The following is a 24,073-nucleotide window of genomic DNA, read 5'->3' as shown; positions in this document are numbered from 1 at the left end:
CTTTTTTTTTGTATGTGTGAGTGTACATGTGTGTATATACATAACCAAAACAACAAATTTCAGGACATATTCCAGTGATATTAAACTGTTTACTGCTAGGAGAAACAAAATGACACAAGGGCCAGGCAGGCCCTTACATTCTACATAGGTTTGGGAATTATGCATGGATTAACTCATGGAACATCCTTTGATCATTTCAATAAAACCTCTATTTAGCGAAACATAACTTTACCTTTTACTGTGAATCATACTGTTTTGTAAATTAGATTCAAAGACATGTTGATGAATTGGATGAAGTTTCCCATTTAAAACAGGATACGCTTTTGTTAAATACGTTCTTACCAAACTATTAAACATTAAACTGTGAGGGAAGGAAAGTAACTTCATCCATAGAATTGTTTTCCCAAGAATATGATTTCTGAAACAAATGTTGGCTGTCCATGATCTTCCCACATCAGAAGTGTAATACGTTCGTCCTTTTTTGTAGCTATTACATGTTTCCTGCTGTGTTTTCAGATATTCTTTAAATATGAAACTGGATTTTGGTGTAGATCCTGAACCAAATCGACCTGCAAACCTCCTAGACAGAAAAGAATGAGTACAAATAAAATTTAATAATGAAATTATGGCCTTTCAAGAAGGTCAATGATAACACATTAGAATTACAACTACATAACATCCGCAGCTATCTATATACCTCTTCGATATTTAACTCTTCCACCTGACTCTAGCATTTTGATGTCTGCCTTTAAGAGGATGGACCATTGTCTCATTACTCTTTGACAAATTGTAAATTCTACATAATAATAAATCAGTGCATAATTAACTAATCATACCAAATCCGTTTCCCATCATCAAAAACAGCTGCAAATACTAGCTTAGGGAATGGTTTCCTTATCAACAAAAACACTGCACTTCTTTAAAAAGTGTTGATAGATGTTTAGCTATAGAGGGAAAGAAGAATTATTGAGTTACCTTGGGAATGTGGCACAAAGCTAAAAGACCAGCCATGACCGTTTCAATGACAGAGTAGACACAAGGGACCTAATGACAAAGTCCTGCTTCTGTTTCTTATATTTATGTTCCAGATTTATTAAATACACAGAAATATATTCTGATAGAAAAACTTGAAGTAAGTTTAGACTGAGTTACTGTTTTACAGTCAAAATTCTTGATCTATATCATTTACGGATACATAGCTATTAACAGTATTAGGGAACCATTGATTTTTCAACAAAGCCTGTATTTAAACTCTTCTACAATAAAAGAAGGTTTTAAATTAACTAACACACATAAAAGTTGCTGGTGAACGCAGCAGGCCAGGCAGCATCTCTAGGAAAAGGTACAGTCGACGTTTCGGGCCGAGAGCCTTCGTCAGGACTAACTGAAAGAAGAGCTAGTAACTTACTTTTTTCTGTTCATGGGTAATCAATAGCTAAAATCTAATTTTTATGAGTTTAAAATTGGATTTGCAGCAAACCTTAAATAAAATTTCCAACATATTTAAAAATTGGGTTATGCAACATTTGGAGTATTGTGTTTGCTGAATTACAGGAAGGATGCTATGTGTTTGATATTGGAGCCCTGTTTGGAATGGTCATCGCTGACCGTGTACTGTGGTGTTTGCCTAAGAGTTCATTGATTGGTTCTGTTAAAATGCTAAAATAATTTGATTGCCAACATTTGAATTGAACACTATTTGTTTGGTCTGGTTCGCGCACTTGGAACACGGCATAGTCAACCTGCAAGCAGTGACCTTAAAGTCGGGACAAAAAGAGAAATTAAACTTACTGAGAAAGCCTTAGAGAGTAGAATTGAAAGTGATTAAAAGGAATTTAAAGCCATTGTAAAAAAGATTAAAGATTTAATAGCATCAATTTGAAATTTTATGCAAGAAATGCAAAACACCTCACAAGTGCAGTCTTATTTAGAAGATTTGAAAAATCTTTATGACTCTTATTAATACAGTCACAGCAGAGGCTGAACAATGGCTGAAACAAACATGTAATGTTGAAGCCCATGTTGCAGAAACAAATGAAAATATTTATCAAATTCCAGGGCATGCTTTGACAATATATAAAGCTGATGATTTATAGGATGATGTACACCCAGACAACAGTGCATCTTTTGTGCATGCAGCAGATTCTATTGCTACCAGAACATCCCATGTGTCTGTTATCTTCTCGGCACACATTAGAACGGTAGCTGATTTAGCTGAGTTATGTACAAGGTGACCAATATTGAAGGATAAACATACATTGGAAGAAAAAAATGGAACAGATGGAAGAACCGCTTCGGAAAGGAAAGCAGCAAATGGAAGAACAGCTTCCGAGAAATGAAAAGCAACTTTGGAAAGGAAAGAGGCAGCTTAAGTTACAGGAAGAAATTGCAGCCGAGATGGCAAAAGTGAATGCGCTGAAGGCATCAAGTGCTGTGGGTGCTAGAGGCGTTCCAGAAGGACAGTTCTATGGTGTGAGATCCTATGTTGAGATGGCACTGAGTAAATCCAACATACTCGATATCAATATGGTTACATTTGTTCCTCAGATGTCTATGAGCCACAAGTTAGAACCCCAGGGGGTAGTTCAGGGTGTTCAGCCACAGCCTGTACTAACAAGGCACTCTGAACCTATATCATATCTAGCAGCACAAGGTGCTTCTGGGGACATTAATTTACAGTATAATACCCATGTTTCAGATGATAGTGCTCTGGAGGCGATAAGGATGCAAAAGGAAATAGCAACCTTAGTAGTGCAACAATGCATTGCATCTCTGCCTGGGAGAGATTCTAATCTTTGATGATGATCTACTGCAATATTATGCATTTATGAGGGCTTTCAAGAATAGCATTGAACACAAAACTGGCGATTATGGCCACCGTCTCTATTTCCGCGGAGAGTTCACTGAAGGTCGCCCAAGTGAGCTTGTCAAAACTTGACAGTAAGCAAACCTGGAGCAAGGATGTCTAAAGCCCAAAGCTTTACTGTAGGAACATTTTGGTAATGAGCAGAAAATTGCAGCAGTCTACATGGAAATATTCATCCCAATGATTTGTAAGTGTTAACACCCAATCATCTGTTGTTTCTGAGGACCTCACCATCCTTACCACCAGGAGAGTTCCAAAAGGAAGATGCTTATGCTCATCATAAATGGAAGCAAGTCCAATACATGTCAAACTTTTTTTGGAAATGGTGGGTCAAGCAATATTTACCCCAGCTACAGGAACATCAGAAGTGGTCAAGTATAAGATTCAATTTCCTCCAAGGAGATATTGTGCTATAGGTGATGACACTGCGCCCCGAAACTCATGGATCAGAGAAAGGATCATCCAAGTTTTTTCAGACAGAAGAGCATTTGCGCAGCAGGTACTCATCAAATGAAGACGAGCTGTTTGGATCAGTCTGTAACCAAGACCTGCATTCTACAGGAGGCAGTGGTTTGAAGAGCTACAGCTCTAGAAGCTTCCTGATTCTATCCTGTTGGAGAATGGTGGCAAACAATCACTCTGTACTGGGCTATGTGCTGGTTACCTCTGGCCTAGATAATTGTTGCATGACTTAATAAAGAGGACATTCGTGTGAATGTTAAGCATTCATGCTTCCTATGTTTTGTAGTTACAATTATAGTACTATAAGTAGGGGGCTGGGATGTTGGAGCCATGTACCTGATTTCTATCTGCATTGCATTTTGTGTTGTGCTTTTATAATTTTTAGTAGTTGTTACTCACATGGCTGGGTGCGTGGTAAAAGCATAGAGTTTAGTTATGTCTTCATGCTTTGGTTAGAGTCAGCTAGAGCCGGGTGTGATATCTTTTTGTTGAAAGCATAACTCTGCTTAAGTGGAATCAACTGTCCTGTTGTAGATACTATTTATTATAAATTACTATAAATTGCACATTGCACATTTAGATGGAGAGTTAACATAAAGATATTTACTCCTTATGTAAATGAAGGATGTAAGTAATAAAGTCAACTCAATTCAATTAACTTCTCTTCATTTTGTTTGATTCCATTTAATATCAGTAGTTTTAGTATCATTAGTTTTATCAGTTGAAGACTGCTTGATTTGCTAGTTGCTTAATAAACAATCAAAAACATTTCTTTGACTTTGAACATTATTATTATTATTGGATATGAAGGCGCATCATACAGAACGTGTTTGGTCTTGAACAGCGGTGTTGGTTTGTTCGAGCAGCCACTACATTTAGAAAGAGATAACCTGCAGAGCCTATAAAAAGTATTCGCCCCCTTGGAAGTTTTCATATTTTATGATTCATAATAGATTTAATTTGGCTTTTTTTTGACACCAATCAACAGAAAAAGCCTCTTTCGTGTCAAAGTGAAAACAGATCTCTACAAAGTGATTTGAATTAACTACAAATATAAAACACAAATAATTGTTTGCATAAAAATTCACTCCTTTAATACGACACACCAAATCATCACTAGTGCAGGTTGAGTCAGTGGTGAGGACGGTAAATTAAATGTTAGCAATCATTTCGAAAGGACCAGGATATAACAGCAAGGATGTAATGTTCAGCCTTTATAAGGTACTTTTGAGGCCTCACTTAAGACAATTGTGAGCAGTTTCAGGCCCCTTATCTTAGAAAGAATGTGCTGATGTTGGAGAAGGTAAAAAGAAGGTTCACAAAGATGATTCTAGGATTGAAAGGTTTTTCATATGTGGAGAATTTGATGGCACTGAGGCTGTACTCACTGAAATTTGGAAGTATGAAGGGTTCTCATTGAAACCTAACGAATGTTGAAATGCCTCGATAGAGTGGTGGGGAGAGGATGTTTCCGATGGTGGGGGAGTCTAGACCAGAGGACACAACCTCAGCATAGAGGGACGTCCATTTAGAATGGAGATGAGGAGGAATTTCTTTAGCCAGACAGTGGTGAATCAGTGGAATTTGTTGCCACAGATGGGTCTGGAGGCCAGGTCATTGGGTATATTTAGGGCAGAGGTTGATAGATTCTTGATTAGTCAGGACATGAATGGTTACAGGAAGAAGGCACGAGATTGGGGCTGAGAGGGAAATGAATCAGCCATGATGAAATGGCGGAGCAGATTTGATGAGCCAAATGGCTTAATTCTGGTCCTACATGTTATGGTCTAAATGATAATGAGGGCACTACATTCAATGTTATCTATCTGGATTTAGCAAAGGCTTTTAACAATATCTCACTCATATTGCAGGCCGAACCAAAATCACCAAAGAGATAGGAACCAAATGTTCATAGTATAATTATGTCTGGAAGGCTATTACCAGTGGACTTCTACAGAGTATAGTCTTCAGTCTAATACTTATTTTTGTTATGTATTAATGACACAAACTTAGATCTTGAAGGCATGATAAAGAAACTGCAAGGGTAATACAGTAAGTGAGAAATGTTAGACTGCAGGAATATAGAGATGATCTGGATCAGCTGGTCAGAAATAATTGCAAATGAAATTTAGTACAGAGGTGTATAGTTCGGCTCATCTTTTTTCCTCCAGTCCTTCCGAAGGGTCTCAGACCGAAACATCGACTGTACTTTTTTCCATAGATGCTGCCTGGCCTGCTGTTTCCCCCATAATTTTGTGTGTGTTGCCTACATATTTATTGTTTTGTTTTCATCATTTAAGGCATTTTGGATTTTGGTTAAGCATCAATTTCTGCTGATGAAAGGACCTGAAACTAGATCTCAAGAAAGACTCCAAGATAAGATAACTTTTCTAAAAGCAGCTACAAAATTCAAAGTGCATTTAGACCTCAGTACTGATATATAACTTGTTCAGCTCACTTTCTCTCTCTCACACACACAGATTTTTTAGGCCTCCTTTGACAGCTTAAAATACTTTGACACTTGTTTTTCTTTATTCCTTTACAACAGTAATCTCTCATCTCTTTTCTTGAAGGCACTTACTAATTCTTAAATGAAGTGATATTTCAACCTCCCCTAAGCAGCCTTTTCTTTTCTGCAAATCTGAGCAGCAAGAATTTAAGGTTTTTATAGAGGCAGCACAATCTGTACACAACGTTCACTGGACAAAAACAGGAATGTTGGCAGATTTCCAATTCCAAAAACAGACTTAAAGTCAATTATCTGATGAGCTGTCACCCAGTCAGAGATTAAATGACTCATGAGATCAGACTAGCACCTTCCAGATTTGTGTGACTCACCCATTAACTCACTTATTCAGCCAGACACCAAGGATGTCTTATTGGAAGTATAAAACATTTGGGTAATAACACAGATACACGGCCTGATACACCTTAAATCAACAGAATCAGTGCATAGATCACAAACATTAAAAAAAATTGCAAGATATTCCTGGGAAAGACAGAGGTGACACATCAAGAGTATTTAACATCGGTCATGACTAGAAAGAGGACCTAGAAAATGTGGTAAAGAGCTGGTAGTGATATTAGACAGGATAAAATAAAGAGCATGCCACAAAAAGTTTGGCAATCCTCAAAGCTGAGAAGTCAACTGGATGAAATGCATTCTAGACTATGGGGGAACAGATGGACATTGCTAAACACTCAGCCCCAACGTTATGCTATATGGGTACATGGACCAAGAAGAAAGGAAATGATAACATTGAAGAATCATTGAGCTGAAATTTTATCTCTGCTCCTGTCTCCATATATGATGCCTGGCCTGCTGAGTATATGCAACATTCTCTGTTTTTGTCTCATTGTTACAGATCTATTTCAAAAGGGACAGGCATAACTACCGCGACTGCTGGGCAACCAGCTCAAAGTATCTACTGTGTAAGCAATAACAATTTAGTTAACTTGTGTGTGTTTATATAGGGAAATAAATAAAAGTTGTCAATTATCAAAATATAAATTGCATTGCAATGACTTGTATTTCTGATTAAATAACAGGGAAAGTAATGTGATTGATGGCATTGTGGCTCGTAGGTGCCATTTCATAATATAGATCTGGTAGCAAAATTAAGGCATTGGAAACCATGGCTGTAAAGATACTAAACTATGAGAGGAGAAGGAGAATACTACTTAATGGTTGTTTTTGAGGATGACATTCCGCAGTGTTCTGTGATGGGACGAATGATCTTTTTTCACATATACAGGAAGCCCCTCGGTTACCTGAGGGCTCCAATCCTGAGAACTGTCTATAAGCCAATTTCTCCATAACATCTGTTTTTTATAGCTACACATATCATATCACTCTATATATACTTGCTATAATTCTTTCATTTCACTGAATAATTATCAATAGCAATAGCCACATTTAAACTCATGAAATATATAACATACCCACTCATGAACACCAGTACACGTTATTATTAATAGCTCCAAAAATGCTTTAAAAATGTACATAACATCAGATTTCTGTGTCATATTATTCACAACTTAGGGAACCTATGTATGTTAACAGCATAGAAACAGGCCCATCAGTCTAACTTATCCATGCTGACCAAAATGTCAATCCACTGGAACTGGATGAACTCTGGATCATTCGGGAGGCTGATAGAAAAGTAGTTATACCCAAGGTCCAGGAAGGGGAAAGTCAGTGCAGAGTACCCCTGTGACTAGCCCTCTCAATAACAACACCACCACTTTGGATACTACTGGGGGGAAATGACATAACAGAGGAAAGTCACAGCGGTCAGGTCTCTGGCGCTGAGTCTCGCTCTGTGACTTAGGAGGGAAGGGGGAGAAGAGGTGGGCTGTGGTGATAGGGGATTCATTAGTTAAGAAAACAGAAAGGAGGTCCTGAGGACAAAAACAAGATTCCCAGATGGTATGTTGCCTCCCGGAGGTCAGGGTCTGGGACATTTCCGACTGATTCCTGCAAAGTGAGTTGAAGGAGTTAGGTACTACGTTACAGGACAGGGCCTCCAACGCTGTAATTTCAGGACTGCTACTGCTGCCACGTACTAGTAAGGCCAGAAATAGTAAGATCATACAGTTTAACACTTGGCTAAAGAGTTGGTGTAGGAGGAAAGGTGTAAGATTTTTGGATTATTGAGCTCTCTTCAGGGAAGGTGAAACTTGTACCGCAGAAACAGTTTGTACCTGAACTGAAAGAGGACTAATATCCTACCAGGAAGGTTTGATAGTGCTGCATGGGGGTTAAACTAGAGTTGCAGGAGGATGGGAACCAGAGTGCCAGAGCAGATAGTGAAGAGGTTGTGCAGAAAGATGTTCTTAAGACCTTAAACGAAGTCAGAAACCAAAAGGTTGAGCATGGTGCAATTAATGTTCTGAGCTGCACATATTTCAATGTAAGAAGTATTGTAGGAAATGCAGATAAACTCAGGGCATGGATCAACACCTGGAATTATGATATTGTAGCCATTAGTGAGACTTGGTTGCAGGAGGGGCAGGACTGGCAGCTCAATATTCCAGGCTTCCGGCCAGGCAGCATCTCTAGGAAGAGGTACAGTCGACGTTTCCTAGAGATGCTGCCTGGCCTGCTGCGTTCCCCAGCAATTTTGATGTGTGTTGCTTGAATTTCCAACATCTGCAGATTTCCTTGTGTTTGCATTCCAGGCTTCCGTTGTTTTAGATCCGACAGAGCGGGAGGGATTAAAGGGGGAGGGGTGGTGTTACTAGTCAGGGAAAATATCACAGCAGTGCTCAGTCAGGACAGACTGGAGAACTTGTCTACTGAGATTTTATGGGTGGAACTGAAGAATAAGAATAAGACCACATTAATGGGGCTATATTATAGACTACCCAACAGGATTTAGAGGAACAAATTTGTAGAGAGATCACAGAACTTTGCAAGAAACACAAGGTTATTACAGTAGGTGATTTTAAATTTCCACATGACTGAAACTCCCATACTGTAAAAGGACTAGATGGAACAGAGTTTCCTTACATTGGCCTTTATTAAGTATAAGAGCTGGAATGTTATGATGAGGTTGTATAAGGCATTGGTGAGGCTGAATCTGGAGTATTGTGTTCAGTTTTGGTCCCCAAATTACAGGAAGGATATTAATAAGGTTGAAAGAGTGCAGAGAAGGTTTACAAGGATGTTGCCGGGACTTGAGAAACTCAGTTACAGAGAAAGGTTGAATAGGTTAGGACTTTATTCCCTGGAGCATAGAAGAGTGAGGGGAGATTTGATAGAGGTATATAAAATTATGATGGGTATAGATAGAGTGAATGCAAGCAGGCTTTTTCCACTGAGGCATGGGGAGAAAAAAACCAGAGGACATGGGTTAAGGGTGAGGGGGGAAAAGTTTAAAGGGAACATTAGAGGGGGGCTTCTTCACACAGAGAGTGGTGGGAGTATGGAATGAGCTGCCAGATGAGATGGTAAATGCGGGTTCTTTTTTAACATTTAAGAATAAATTGGACAGATACATGGATGGGAGGTGTATGGAGGGATATGGTCCGTGTGCAGGTCAGTGGGACTAGGCAGAAAATAGTTCGGCACAGCCAAGAAGGGCCAAAGGGCCTGTTTCTGTACTGTAGTTTTTCTATGGTTTCTAATCAGTACATCAAAGTCCCAACAAGAGAGTAATACTTGATCTCCTATCAATGAGACAGGGCAGGTGACAGAAGTTTGTGTAGGTGAATACTTTGCATCTAGGGATCGTGATGCCATTAACTTCAAAGTAAATATGGAAAAATATACGCAAACAACAGGAATTCTGCAGATGCTGGAAATTCAAGCAACATACATCAAAGTTGCTGGTGAACGCAGCAGGCCAAGCAGCATCTATAGGAAGAGGCGCAGTCGACGTTTCAGGCCGAGACCCTTCGTCAGGACTGGCGAAGGGTCTCGGCCTGAAACGTCGACTGCGCCTCTTCCTATAGATGCTGCCTGCTGCGTTCACCAGCAACTTTGATGTATGTTGCATGGAAAAATATACGTCGGGTCCACAGGTTGAGATTCTAAATTGGAGAAAGGCCAATTTTGATGGTATCAGAAAGGATCTAGCAAGTAGATTGAGTCAGGCTGTTTCTGGCAAAGGTGCACTTGGTGGGATTTATCCACCCTAAATGGCCTCAAGGTAAAGCAGCACCAAGATCATTGTCCCTATACAGATTATAGAGGAGGAGGTGTTTGCTGTCTTGAGGCCAATTAGGATGGATAAATCCCCAGGTCCTGAAAGATGTTCCCTCAAATCCTGTGGGAGGCAAGTGTAGAAATTGCAGGGGCCCTAGCAGAGATACTTAAATCATCCTTAGCAACAGGTGAGGTACCAGAGGATTGGAAGATAGCTAATTTTGCTAAGCTGTTCAAGAAAGGCTCTAAAGATTAACCACGAAATTGTTGGCCAGTGATCCTGACACCAGTGGTGAGAAAGTTATAGGAAGGCGTTCTAAGGGATTGGAAATATGAGTATTTGGATAGACATGGACTGATTAGGGATAGTCAGCATGGCTTTCTACATGAAGGTCATGTCTAGCCAATCTTATAGAATTTTTTAAGGAAGTTACCAGGAAAGTTGATGAAGTCAAGGCAGTGGATGTTGTTCACAATGACTTCAGTAAGGCATTTGACAAGATCCCACATGGGAGGCTGGTCAGAAAGGTTCAAACACTTGGCATTCAAGATGAGTTGGTAAATTGGATTAGACATTGGCTTTGTGGTAAAGGCAGAGAATGTCATAGATGGTTGCCTCTCTGACTGGAGACCTGTGAGAGATGGAGTGCTGTAGGGATTGTTCGTCCAGTGTTGTTTGTCATCTATCAATGATCTGGATAATAATGTGGTTAACTGAATCAGCAAATTTGCAAGTGACACCAAGATTCAGGGTATAGGGAATAGCGAGGAAGACTATCAGAGCTTGCAGTGCAATCTGGACCAGCTGGAAAAATCAGCTGAAAAATGTTAGACGGAATTTAATGCAGACAAGTGCAAGGTGTTGCATTTCAGTAGGACCAATCAGGGTAGGTCTTACACAGTGAACAGTAGGGCACTAAGGAGTGTGGCAGTACAAAGAGATCTGGCAATACAGGTCCATAATTAACTGAAAGTGGCAGCACAGGTAGATAGGGTCATAAAGAAAGCTTTTGGCAGATTGGCCTTCATAAAGCAACATATTTAGAACAGGTGATGGGATGCTATGTTGAAGTTGTATAAGACATTGGTGAAGCCCAATTTCAAGAATTGTGTGCAGTTTTGGTCACCCACCTACAGGAAAGATGTAAATAAAAGTTAAAAAGAGTACAAAGAAAATTTACAAGGATGCTGCCAGGACTGGAGCACTTGAGTTGTAAAAAAAGACTGAATAGGTTTGGAACAAGGAAGATTGAGGGGAGAATTGATAGAGGTATACAAAATTATAAAGAGTATAGATAGGGTAAGTGCAAGCAGGCTTTTTCCACTGAGGTTGGGTGGGACTACAACTAGTGAAAGGTTTAAGGGGAAACACGAGGGGGAAACCTCTTCACTCAGAGGGTTGTGAGAGAGTGGAACGAGCTGCCAGCGCAAGTGTTGCATGCGAGCTCAATTTCAAATTTTAAGAGAAGTTTGGACAGGCACGTGAATGGCAGGGGTATGGAGGGCTATGCTCTGGTGCATGTCGATGGGAGTAGGCAGCTTAAATGGTTCAACATGGACTAGATGGGAAGGGCCTGTTTCTGGCTGTACTTTTCTGTGACTCTATGACACTCTGGTCCATTTGCCTGTATTAGGCCCATATTGTTCTAAACCTTTGCTGTCCACATACCTGTCTAAATAACTTTTAAAAACTGTAATTGGACCTATCTCTACAGCTTCCTCAGGCAGCTCATTCTATATACCAAGGACCCTGTGTGTGAAAATATTTTCCCTCAGTTCCCTTAGAAAATCTTTCCTCTCACACTTTATATCAATGTTTTCTGTAGTTGTAGACTCCATCATCAGTACTTTGAAGTTTAAAGGTTTGCAGATGATACAAAACTTGGCAATGTCATATCTCAGGATGATAGGAAAATACTTTGCAAATAAATAGACATGCGACATTTAAGATGCAATGGAGAAAATAGCAACTGGTATGTTTGTAGGAAGAATGAGGAGAATCAATATAAATAAGTGGTACAAGAACAGATAAACATGGGATAATATGCATAGCCAGCTGGGCAAGTTTAAAAGGTTGAATTTTTAAACACTTAACAGGGGAGCAAACAAAAAGCAATGTTGAGGACAACAAAATTATGGTCAAAGAAGGTAGAGGAGCATCTATTGACTGCTTTGAATTTGTGAACTCAAACATATTCTGGGATTCTTCTTCAAATCTGGATGAAAATGCCATAGCTCAATCCGACTTTGTCAAAACCTGCGTGGATGAGTATGTGCCTTTGGGAACAAACCAAGTCTTCTCAAACCAGAGGCCCCGCATGAACCAGGAAATTCGCAGTTTGCTGAGGACTAGATCTATTGGTGTTCGAGAGCAGTGATCCAGAATCCTACAAAAAGTCTAGGTACAACCTATGGATGTCTACAGTGAGAGCAAGAAGACAATTCCATGTGAAGCTAGACACAATCTAAGCACAATGCACAGCAGCTGTGGCAGGTTTGCACACCACTAGTTCCTATGAGGAAGTATCAAACAATATAAATTGTTTTGATACTTCACTCCCTGATGAGCTCAATGCCTTTTATGCACAATTTGAAAGGGCGGAAAATACCATGCCTGTGTGACCCGCACAGCATTTGGAGACCTTGAGATCTCCATCTTGGGGACTGACATCAGAACATCCTTCAAGAGGGTCAACCCTTGGAAAGTGTCCAGTTCCAATGGTGCACATAGCAGGGTACTGAAACTATGTGTCAACCAATCGGCTGCAGTCTTCAAGGACATCTCCAATCTCTTACTGCTGCAGTCAGATGTTCCCACCTGCTTCAAAAGGACAGCAATCATACAGTCAGCTCCCAAGAAGAGCTGGCTCAACATCTATCACATCTACTATGATGAAGTACTTTGAGAGGTTGATCAGTAGTCATAGCTACAATTCACTTTTCCCTGAGCAAGGACCTGGAGCCACTGCAACTTGCCAACCGCCATAACAGGTCTATAGCAGATGCAATCTCACTGCCTATCCACTCGGCTTTGGAGCACCTGGACAACAGCAAAACGTAGCAACACACAAAATTCAGGGTGAACTGAGCATGCCAGGCAACATCTATGGAAAACAGTAGTTGATATTTCGGGCCAAGACCCATCATCAGGGAGTGTCCTGATTGTAATCCTGATGAAGGGTTTCGCCCCCAAAACATCAACTGAACTCTTTTCCATAGATGGTGCCTGGCCTGCTGAGTTCCTCCAGCATTTTTTGTGTGTATGGGGTCTTTCTTTTTTGTTCAATTTAAAATGGCTTCTTTTGTTATGTTATACTGGGGAATGCTGAGAAAGTCTCTAACTAGATTTGGATTTCCAGCATCTGCAGATTTTCTCTTGTTGGTGAATAGCAAAACAAATGTCAGGTTGTTGCTTTGCTGGGCATTCAACACCATCATCTGCTCAGTACTAAATGATAATCTTCAATACCTAGGCCCCTGCACCTCCCTCTGCAACTGAATCCTCAACTTCCTTACTGGGAGTCACAGTCCAGTGCAGATCAGTAATAACATCTCCTCCTCGCTGACAATCAACACAGGCGTACTTCAAAGGTGTGTACTTGGCCCACTACTCTACCCTCTATACTTATGACTGTATGAATAGGTACAGTTCAAATGTCATCTCTAAGTTCACCAATGACACTACCGTTGTTGGCAGAATCTCACATGCTGGTGAGGCAGCATACAGGAGTGGTTGATTGGCTGGCCAAGTGGTGTGTAACAACAATCTTGCACTCAGCATCAGCAAGGAATTGATTACAGGCTTCAGAAAAGGGAAGTCAGGAGAACACACACCAGTCCTCATTAAAGGGTCAGCAGTGGAAAGAGTGACCAGCTTCAAAATCCTGGGTGTCAGCATCTCAGAGGATCTATCTTGACCCAACACAATGACACAATCACCAAGGAGGCATGCCAGTGACTCTACTTCATTTGGAATTTGATGAGATTTGGTAAAGATTCCTGCAATTTTTTACAGATGCACACTGGAGAACATTCTGCCTGGTTTCCTCACAGCTTAGTAAAGAGCTACCAACACACAGGAGCTGCAAAGGGTTACAACTCAGCCAATTCCATCACAGGCACTACGTTCCTGGAGGAGGTGGTACAGGAGCCTGAAAACTCACAACATTTTAGGAACAGCTTCTTCTCCTCTGCCATCAGATTTATGAATTCATGAACCCATGAACATTACCTCAATTTTCATCTTTTGCACTATTTATTTTTGTAACTTATAGTAATTTTTGTCTTGCATTGTACTGCTGCCACAAAACAAAGATGCCAGAATAACAATGTAGGGGAGGGGAAGAAGGACAAGGTTAAGCCAGGTGGGTGGGAAGGGTGATGAAGTAAGCAGGGAAGTAATGAGTGGAAAAGCCAAAGGGCTGGAGAAGAGAGTGGATCATGGGAAAACGAAAAGGTGGAGGCTCACCAGGGGAAGTGATAGGCAGGTAAGAAGGAGAGGTGAGAGGCCAGAATGGGGAATAGAAGAAGACAGATGGGAAAGGGAAATAAATTTGGGGCAACACGGTAGCATAGTGGTTAGCTCGACACGTAATAGTACCAGTGGCCTGGGCTCAATTCCTGCTGCTGTCTGTACAGAGTATGTACATTCTCCCCATGACTGTGTCAGTCTCCTCTGGGTGCTCTGGTTTCCTCCCACAGTCCAAGGGCATACAGTTAGTAGGATAATTAGTCAAATGATTAAACTGGGATTAAATGGGAGGATTGCATGGCACCGAGCTTGGAGGGCAGGAAGGACCGGTTCTACGCTGTATCTCAATAAAATACATTTACCAGAAGCTGGAAGTAACAATGTTTATGCCATCTGGTTGGAGGTTACTAAGATGGAATATGAGGTGTTGCTCCACCAACCTGAGAGTGGCCTCATGGTGACAGAAGATGAGGCCATGGACCAATATGGCAGAACGGGAAAGGGGATATGAATTGAAATGCTCAGCCACAGCAAAATTCTACTTTCTGCAGATGGAGCTCATGTGCTTGACAAAGCCGTCCCCCAACCTGCGTCAGGCCTCACCAATGCTGAGAAGGCTACAATGGGAGCACTGGATACAGTAGGCAACCCCAACAGGTTCAGAGGTGAAGTGTTGCCTCACCTGGAAGAATTGTTTGGGGCCCTGAATGGAGGTGGGGAGGAGATGAATGCGAGGGTGTAGCACTTCTGTCTCTTGCACGGATAAGTGCCAAGAGGGAAATTAATGGGGATGGATGAATTGACAAGGGAATCATGCAGTGAGTGATTCCTGTGGAAAGCGATGAGTGGGCAGGAGTTAAAGATGCGCTTGGTGGTAGGGTTTTGTTGAAGGTGGCAGAAGATGCGGAGAATAATGCGTTGGATGTAGAGGCTCATAGGCGAGGACAAGAAGAATTCTATCCCTGCTAAGGTGGCGAGAAGATGAGGTGAGGGCAGATGTCTGGGAAATGGAGGAGATGCAGGCGAGGGCAGCATCAACAGTGGAGGAAGAGAAACTCTGGTCTTTAAAGAAGTAGAGCATCACTAATATTCAAAAATCAATGTAAATTTATTATCAAAGTACAGATATGTTAACAATTACAACCCTGAGACTCATTGTCTTGCAGGCATACTCAATAAATCCACAATAGAATCAATGCAAGGCCACACGAACTTGGGCATTCAACCGGAGTGCAAAAGACAATAAACTGCAGGTAAAAAAGAAAGAAAGAATAATAATAAATAAATAAGCAATAAGTATCAGGAACATGAGACAAAGAGTCCTTGAAAATGAGTCCAAAGGTTGTGGGAATATTTCGAAGATGGGGAAAATGGAGTGAAACTATCCCCTTTGGTTCAAGAGCCTGATGGTACAGGAACTTTAGGACTCTCACGCACCACCAGGTTCAGGAACAGTTCCTGAACCTGGTGGTGCACGAGAGTCCTAAAGTTCCTGTACCATCTTCCTCATGGCAGCAGCAAGAAGAGAGGATATCCTGGATGGTGGGGATTCGCTGCTTTCCTGCGACTATGCTCTGTGTAGATAGGTTCAACGGTGGGGAGAACTTTACCCCGATGAATGGTGGGGAGAGATTTACCCCTGATGGACTGAGCCTTATCATGACTTTTTGTAGGATTGTCCATTCAAGGGGATTGGTGTATCCATACCAGCCTGTGATGCAGCCAGTCATTACACTGTCCACTACATACATATAGAGGTTTGTCAAAGTTTTAGATGTGATACCGAATCATCTCAAACTCTTAAGTAGAAGTTCTCCCATGCTTTCTTCATAATTGCAGGACAGGTCCTCCAAAATGATAAAACTGAGGAACTTAAAGTTGCTGACCCTCTCCTCCTCTGATCCTCCAATGAGGACTGGCTCATGGACCACTGGTTTTCTCCACCTGAAGTCAACAATCAGCTCCTTGGTCTTGCTAACTTTGAGTTGTAGTTATGGCGTCACTCAGCCTGGATGTCCTGGAAAGGAAAACCTCATCCTGAGCACAGCTATAGCAGACAGAAAGTAACTGAGAAAAGGGAATGACATTTTTTACAGGAGGCAGGGTGAGAAGAGGTATAATTAAGATAGCCAAGGGAATTGGTGGGCTCATAAAAGATATTGGTAGATAGTTTGCCTCTTGTGGTAAAGACAAAAGAGGTTAAGAAAGGGGAGAGAAGTGTCAGAAATGGACCAAGTGTATTTATAGGTAGGGTGGAAGTTGAAGGCAAAGTTGATGAAATTCAAGATTCAAAGATTCAAGATTCAAAAAACTTTATTGTCATTCTAACCGTACATCAGCTCTACAGGGCAGAATGAGACAGCGTTTCCCAGGAGCAGTGCAATCATAACATAACAAACGCAACACTGAATAATAAATATAACAATAAATAGTAAAACACAACAGCCACACGTCAGTTAAAATCAAGTTATAAATGTCCAGTGCAAGTTAAAAGTGTCCAAAGCAGAGTCAGGTAGAGCACCTATTTAGCAGTCTGACTGCCTGTGGGAGGAAGCTGTTTAGTAGCCTTGTGGTTTTAGTTTTGATGCTCCTGTAATGTTTGCCTGATGGCAGAAGAACAAACAGTTCATGCAGAGGGTGTGAGGGGTTTTTAATGATGTACCGTGTCTTCTGGAGGCATCGACTCTGAAAGAGGTCTTGGACAGAAGGTAGGGAGACCCCAATAACCTTCTCTGTCCCCTAACCACCCACTGCAAGGCTTTTTTGTCGACAGCACTGCAGCTGGAGTACCAGGTTGTGATGCTAAAGGTCAGCACACTCTCAACCACACCTCTGTAGAATGTAGTTAAGATGTTAGTGGGGAAATTAATTAACTCAACAGAGGTACATGAAGTAGCACCAATGCTGTCATCAATGTCATGCAGAAAGAGTTGGGGAGCATTACCAGGGAGGCCTTGGAACGTGGACTATTCTATGTAGCCACTGAAAAGGCGGTATAGCTGGGGCCCATAACTATACCTTGAGATTGGAGAAAGTAGGAGGAGCCAAAAGAGAAATTGTTGAGGGTGAGAACCAGTTCCTCCAGACAGAGGAGGATGGCGATGGAGAGGAACTGGTCAGGTCTGTTGACAAGAAAGAAGCAGAGAATTTTGAGGCCTTCTGGATGGGTGATAGAAGTGTATAGGGACTGGACATCCATGGTGAAAATAAAGACAATCAGGACCAGGGAATTGAAAGTTACTGAGGTCGAGAGCATGTGAAGTGTCACAGATGTAGGTGGGAAGGGACTGAACCAAGAGGTTAAACTGGAGTCGTTATGCAGACACAAGTTCAGTAGGGCAAGAGCAGGCAGAAGCAATGGGCCTACCAGGACTGTTAGGTTTGTGGAGTTAGGTTCAAAATTCAGAGCAAATCAGAGGGAAAAATTACATAGTCTGGTTGGAAGAGTGGAGTATGTTTCCTCTTGTTGAAGAAACAGAATTTGGAATCACTGTTTAAAAATAAGAGGTTGCCAATTTGAACAAGAAATGAGGAAAGCTGTTTTATTTTCCTCAGAGGGTCATGAATTTATGAAACTCTTCCTCATGAGCAGTGGATGCAGGATCTTTAAATATTTTTAAGAGACACCAATGCTTGGTAAGTTATGGGGTGAAGGGGTACTGCAGATAGAAGGAAATGCAGAGTTGAGGGAACAATCAGAATAGCTTGCTCGGATTCCAATTCATGCCATAATGTACACAGCAGTTGTAAATATATATGGATCACTGTGCAGGTATGAACCAAAATCAGGTTTATTATCACTGACATATGTCATGAAATTTGTTGTTTTGTGGTAGCAGTACAGCAGAATACATAAAAATGACTATAAATTACAAAAAGAATATACAATAATTAAATAGTGCACAATGGGAACAAAATAGTGAGGTGGTATTCATGGGCTCATGAGCCATTCAGAAATAGACAATAGACAATAGGTGCAGGAGTAGGCCATTCACTGTGATCATGGCTGATCATTCACAATCAGTACCCTTTTCCTGCCTTCGCCCCATATCCATTCACTCCACTATCTTTAAGAGCTCTATCTAACTCTTTCTTGAAAGAATCCAGAGAATTAGCCTCCACTGCCTTCTGAGGCAGAGCATTCCACAGAACCACAACCCTCTGTGTGAAACAACATACATCAAAGTTGCTGGTGAACGCAGCAGGCCAAGCAGCATCTATAGGAAGAGGCACAGTCGACGTTTCAGGCCGAGACCCTTCGTCAGGACTAACTGAAGGAAGAGTGAGTAAGGGATTTGAAAGCTGGAGGGGGAGGGGGAGATGCAAAATGATAGGAGAAGACAGGAGGGGGAGGGATAGAGCCGAGAGCTGGACAGGTGATAGGCAAAAGGGGATACGAGAGGATCATGGGACAGGAGGTCCGGGAAGAAAGACGGGGGGGGGGTGACCCAGAGGATGGGCAAGAGGTATATTCAGAGGGACAGAGGGAGAAAAAGGAGAGTGAGAGAAAGAATGTGTGCATAAAAATGAGTAACAGCTGGGGTACGAGGGGGAGGTGGGGCCTAGCGGAAGTTAGAGAAGTCAATGTTCATGCCATCAGGTTGGAGGCTACCCAGACGGAATATAAGGTGTTGTTCCTCCAACCTGAGTGCGGCTTCATCTTTACAGTAGAGGAGCCGTGGATAGACATGTCAGAATGGGAATGGGATGTGGAATTAAAATGTGTGGCCACTGGGAGATCCTGCTTTCTCTGGCGGACAGAGCGTAGATGTTCAGCAAAGCGGTCTCCCAGTCTGCGTCGGGTCTCACCAATATATAAAAGGCCACATCAGGAGCACCGGACGCAGTATATCACCCCAGTCGACTCACAGGTGAAGTGATGCCTCACCTGGAAGGACTGTTTGGGGCCCTGAATGGTGGTAAGGGAGGAAGTGTAAGGGCATGTGTAGCACTTGTTCTGCTTACACGGATAAGTGCCAGGAGGGAGATCAGTGGGGAGGGATGGGGGGGACGAATGGACAAGGGAGTTGTGTAGGGAGCGATCCCTGCGGAATGCAGAGAGAGGGGGGGAGGGAAAGATGTGCTTAGTGGTGGGATCCCGTTGGAAGTGGCGGAAGTTACGGAGAATAATATGTTGGACCCGGAGGCTGGTGGGGTGGTAGGTGAGGACCAGGGGAACCCTATTCCTAGTGGGGTGGTGGGAGGATGGAGTGAGAGCAGATGTACGTGAAATGGAGGAGATGCGTTTAAGAGCAGAGTTGATAGTGGAGGAAGGGAAGCCCCTTTCTTTAAAAAATGAAGACATCTCCCTCGTCCTAGAATGCAAAGCCTCATCCTGAGAGCAGATGCGGCGGAGACGGAGGAATTCACCCTCTGTGTGAAAAAGTTTTTCCTAAACTCCGTTCTAAATGGTCTACCCCTTATTCTTAAACTGTGGCCTCTGGTTCTGGACTCCCCCAACATCAGGAACATGTTTCCTGCCTCTAGCGTGCCCAATCCCTTAATAATCTTACATGTTTCAATCAGATCCCCTCTCATCCTCCTTAAATCTGATGGCAAAAGGGAAGAAGCAGTTCCTAAGATATTAAGTGTGTGCCTTCATGCTCCTGTACCTTCTCACTGATGGTAGTAAAGAGAGGAGGACATCTCCCGGATGACAAGAGTCCTCCATGATGGATGCTGACTTCTTGAGGCCCTGCCTTTTGAAGATGACCTTGATTATATAATGTTAACTGCCACTACTTCAAAAAGCACAGATGACAAGTGACGGGAGTAAACGTAAGTTTTGAGATAGGGGAGTATAGAAACTTGAGCAAGAAAACCCCTTTCTGAAAAAAAACGTTGATTTTTGTTTTCCCACCATGCATAAGATTTTTTAAAAAGGTTCACAGATGGGTGCTGCCTGGCCAACTAAGAGGGAGATGAGAGAAACCATGACTAAAGGGCATCCCAGTAGATGTTGTCTACATGGACAAGGTGCTGCATGGTAGGTTAGATCTTGGCTGACCTAACAAACCGGAAACAAACTGGGCTTGTGGAAGGAATCAGAGGGGACTGCTGGAGGGTTATTATTCAGATTGAAGGCCTGTGACGAGAAGTGTGTCTCAATAAATCAATGCTGGATCTTCTGTTTGTCATTTATATTAACAATCTGGATGACAATGGTGTTAACCTAGCTGCTGGTGAAGGGTCTTTGCCCCAAATGTCGACTGTCTATTCCCCTCCATAGATGATGCCTGACTTTCTGAGTTCTTCTAGCATTTTGAGAGCTGTTAGCATAGCTAATAAGTTTGCATATGTCACCAAAACTGATGTGGTGGACAATGAATAAGGTTATCTAAAATTACGGCTGGATCTCAATGAACTAGCTAAGTAGGCCAAAGAAAGGCAGATGGAATTCAACCTGGACAAGAGCATGGCTTTGCATTTGCTTTGATCAGTTACACCAAGACAGGACATACATAGTAAATGGTAGGGCCCTGAAGAGATTTGTGGAACAGAGCGACCTAGGAGTACAGGTAGACAAGTGTCTGAAAGTGGCAACACAGGTAGACAGGATAATGAAGAAATGTTTGGCATTTTCTGCACTCTTTAAGCTGGAAAGGGGACAAAACATATTCAACAGCATTTGTTAACCGGGAGGTTGTATAGTCTGGGACATATTCCCCCGTAAAGGATGACGTTATAGGGATACATCAAATAATGAGGGGAGTAGGGAAAGTGGACGGCTGTAGTCTTTTCCCAAGGTAGGGGAGTCTAGAAGAACGCATAGGTTTAAGGTGAGAGCAGAAAGATTGAAATGGGACCTGTGGGGTAACTTTATAACGCAGAGTGGTTAATGAGCTACCAAAGCTCTTGGGGTAGGTATAATGGCAACGTTTAAGAGATTTAGACAGGTACACAGATAGGAAAGGCCTAGAGGGATTTGGGCCAAATGCAGGCAAATGGAACAAGCTACAATAAACATCTTGGTCGGCATGGACTAGTTAAACAAGAATGAGAAGTCCAATGTCAACATAAAATTTACCCAAAATTTAATGTCAACGTGCATATTTCTCGAATGGCTCGAAGTTAAAACGATAGGCAAAGCACTTTTGTGTAAAACAGTTTACTCTACTAAGACGCCTCGATTTGCGAGCACCGACAGATAACGCAGCTGAAGCTCCAACAGGAAAGTGGCCCAGCGGCAGCAGCTCTTCAACTAACGCGGGAATTGGGCCCGTCACTCCACTTACACTGCAAGTTCACGGATCATTTCCACCGACCGCCGACAGATTCCGGTCGTTCCGCCCGCCGCGGGGATAACTGAGCCGGCCGGAGCCGCCGGAAGTCAGCGGGTTCGCCAGCGCAGAGCCTGAACCTGAACCTGAACCTGAACCTTGCCCCGAACCCGCTCAGCCACGAGTGCTGCCCAGTGTCCCGACCCCACGTACATCTGAGATCTGTTCCCGCACAATGTTCGTCCACACCCCTCAAATATTTTCGCCCTAATTACACAAAGGGGTAATTTAAAAGCAAATGACTTATCTCACCAACACTCAGTTGGTTCTTTTTTTTGGGGGGAGGTAACGTTTAATGGTAAATAACAAACCGACATCAAGTACATTACCGCCACCTACTGAGTTGGAGTGCGGAGCAAAGTGACAGGAAATAGACCCACTAAATTCCTCTGCCCAGAAAAAAAATCAAAACGTCTAATGCTTTTCGGAAAGTCAAATATCCACCTACATACATTACGATGGCAGTGATATCCTAATAAACTTTCCATGTTAAACTGTGTCTGTCCCAAAGATCTCAATTTGGCAATTAGATGTTTCCTTTGCACCTCATAGGAACAGCGTTCAAACAATATATGCTGCACCGTTTTGTTTTGACAAGTACACTCCCTACAGGTGCCAGTAATATGCATATTAATTCTGAATAGGTAATTATTTATATCCTTAATTTTAAATGATCGTTTGACAAGAATCATTTCCTCGTTTCCTTCAACCCCAACATGGGCAGGAACATATATGAAATTCATACACAGGCCTCGACCCTGCAGCCTCAACAGATGTTGTCCAGTCGCAAGAAAAAATGTCTGGCCTACAATTTGAAGTACCTGTTTTAATAGATGTCAAGACTGAGAATGAATCAGAGCACAGAAATACATACACAAAAAATGCTGGTGAACACAGCAGGCCAGGCAGCATCTATAGGAAGAGGTACTGTACCTCTTCCTATAGATGCTGCCTGGCCTGCTGCATTCACAGACACCCCACCCTGCAAAAACTCATTTCAGGGAGGTAGCCCCACCATTTCAGGGAGGTAGCACCTCCCCCCCCGCAACCAGATATTCCACCACCCGACACCGTTGACCTCCAAGGGTGTATGTAATATTTTGTTTAGTGACTTTGTCAAATCTGTAAACCAAGTTAGGTATATGCAGCAAATGTGACATTAAAATATGTACTTATATATTGACAATATTCTTGCGGACCGGTGGAGCCGGGGGCGGGGGGGCGCTGGGTGTTAAACGCGACTGGAGTGTATAGATGATAAGTCACTTGTAAGTGGCTAATACACTCAATTTCGTTTCTGAAGGGGTTTATCTAACGAATTTAATATTGAACACACAGCACATATTTTCCTTGCACGAATGTAGTGATAAGTCAATTTTAACAGTGGTCCCAGACCTCCAGGCCACGAAGAATACAGCGGTGGCCGAAACGCCCCCAGCACATCTTTAAGAAAAAAGCCGAAATAAACAAGCTAATTGATTAGGTGCCACCCGGCACGTAAATGTCAGCCCAGATCAGAGGCGATGCAACCGGCAATCGCCTCTGATCTGGGCCGACATTTACGTGCTGGGCGGCACCTAATCAATTAGCTTGTTTATTTCGGCTTTTTTCTTAAAGATGTGCTGGGGGCGTTTTGGCCACCGCTGTATTCTTCGCGGCCTGGAGGTGGGGGACAACTGAATTACTGTATAAGTCACTTATAAGTCAATAGCATCATAACATTTTAAGTAACGTTTGGATATTAAACACACAGCGCATATTTTCCTCATATGAATATATAAAATCATTGCAACATACCAATATCGCTGAGTCAGTGGGAGCCCTGGGCTTATTTCCCTGCAACAAAGATGGTCCCATCGAGGGGTGATGGGTGACAGCAATACTCGAAGGGGGTTCCTTATGTCCAGTCTATTCTACAATTTAGTTTTCATTGCATTCATTGCAGAAAACTCCGCTTCGCAGCGATATGATGTTGGAAATGGAAGCAACGTTTTCAGTGCTTTCGTGGCTATCTCAGGATATTCAGCCTCGACTTTGATCCAGAATGCCGGCAGAGGTGTTATGTCAAATATATTTTTCAGCCCACCGTCATTTGCAAGCACGAGGAGTTGATCTTTTTCCCGTGCTGACATGGATGATTCACGGGGGACATTCACAAATGGGTCACAGACCCATTCCTTTGCACGTCTTGGGTCACTGATGACCTCGTGTGTGTTAAAATTCAACAGTGCGTGACAGGGAATGAGGAAAGGTGCAGCTGACTCGTATCGTTTCATATCGCTAAATCATATTGTTTCCTCATGGCCTGGTGGTTGGGGACCACTCTTAGCACGAAGAGAAACCAA

General features: G+C 42.3%; 1 protein-coding gene across 3 annotated transcripts in view; it reads right to left on the bottom strand.

The window, feature by feature from the left end:
- The window catches only part of si:ch211-198n5.11 (methylcrotonoyl-coenzyme A carboxylase 2), a 76,255-nt gene extending 54,287 nt beyond the window's left edge, over nt 1-21,968 (bottom strand). Inside the window, exons 1-2 of one of the 3 annotated variants that reach the window (XM_063064193.1) lie at nt 21,684-21,968; nt 233-580 (exon numbers count right to left, since the gene is read on the bottom strand). In XM_063064193.1, the coding sequence (XP_062920263.1) occupies nt 233-580; nt 21,684-21,703 (368 nt within the window). In that variant the 5' untranslated portion in view covers nt 21,704-21,968. Of the gene's footprint in view, nt 1-232; nt 581-16,334; nt 16,429-21,683 lie in introns of those variants that run through there. The other 2 variants (XM_063064194.1, XM_063064192.1) reach the window with 2 other exon arrangements.
- Between the last annotated feature and the right edge of the window lie 2,105 nt (nt 21,969-24,073).

The sequence above is a fragment of the Mobula hypostoma genome, chromosome 12, assembly GCF_963921235.1.
Source record: "Mobula hypostoma chromosome 12, sMobHyp1.1, whole genome shotgun sequence".
NCBI classification, from domain to species: Eukaryota; Metazoa; Chordata; class Chondrichthyes; order Myliobatiformes; family Myliobatidae; genus Mobula; species Mobula hypostoma.
This window is presented reverse-complemented; position numbering and strand designations above follow the sequence as displayed.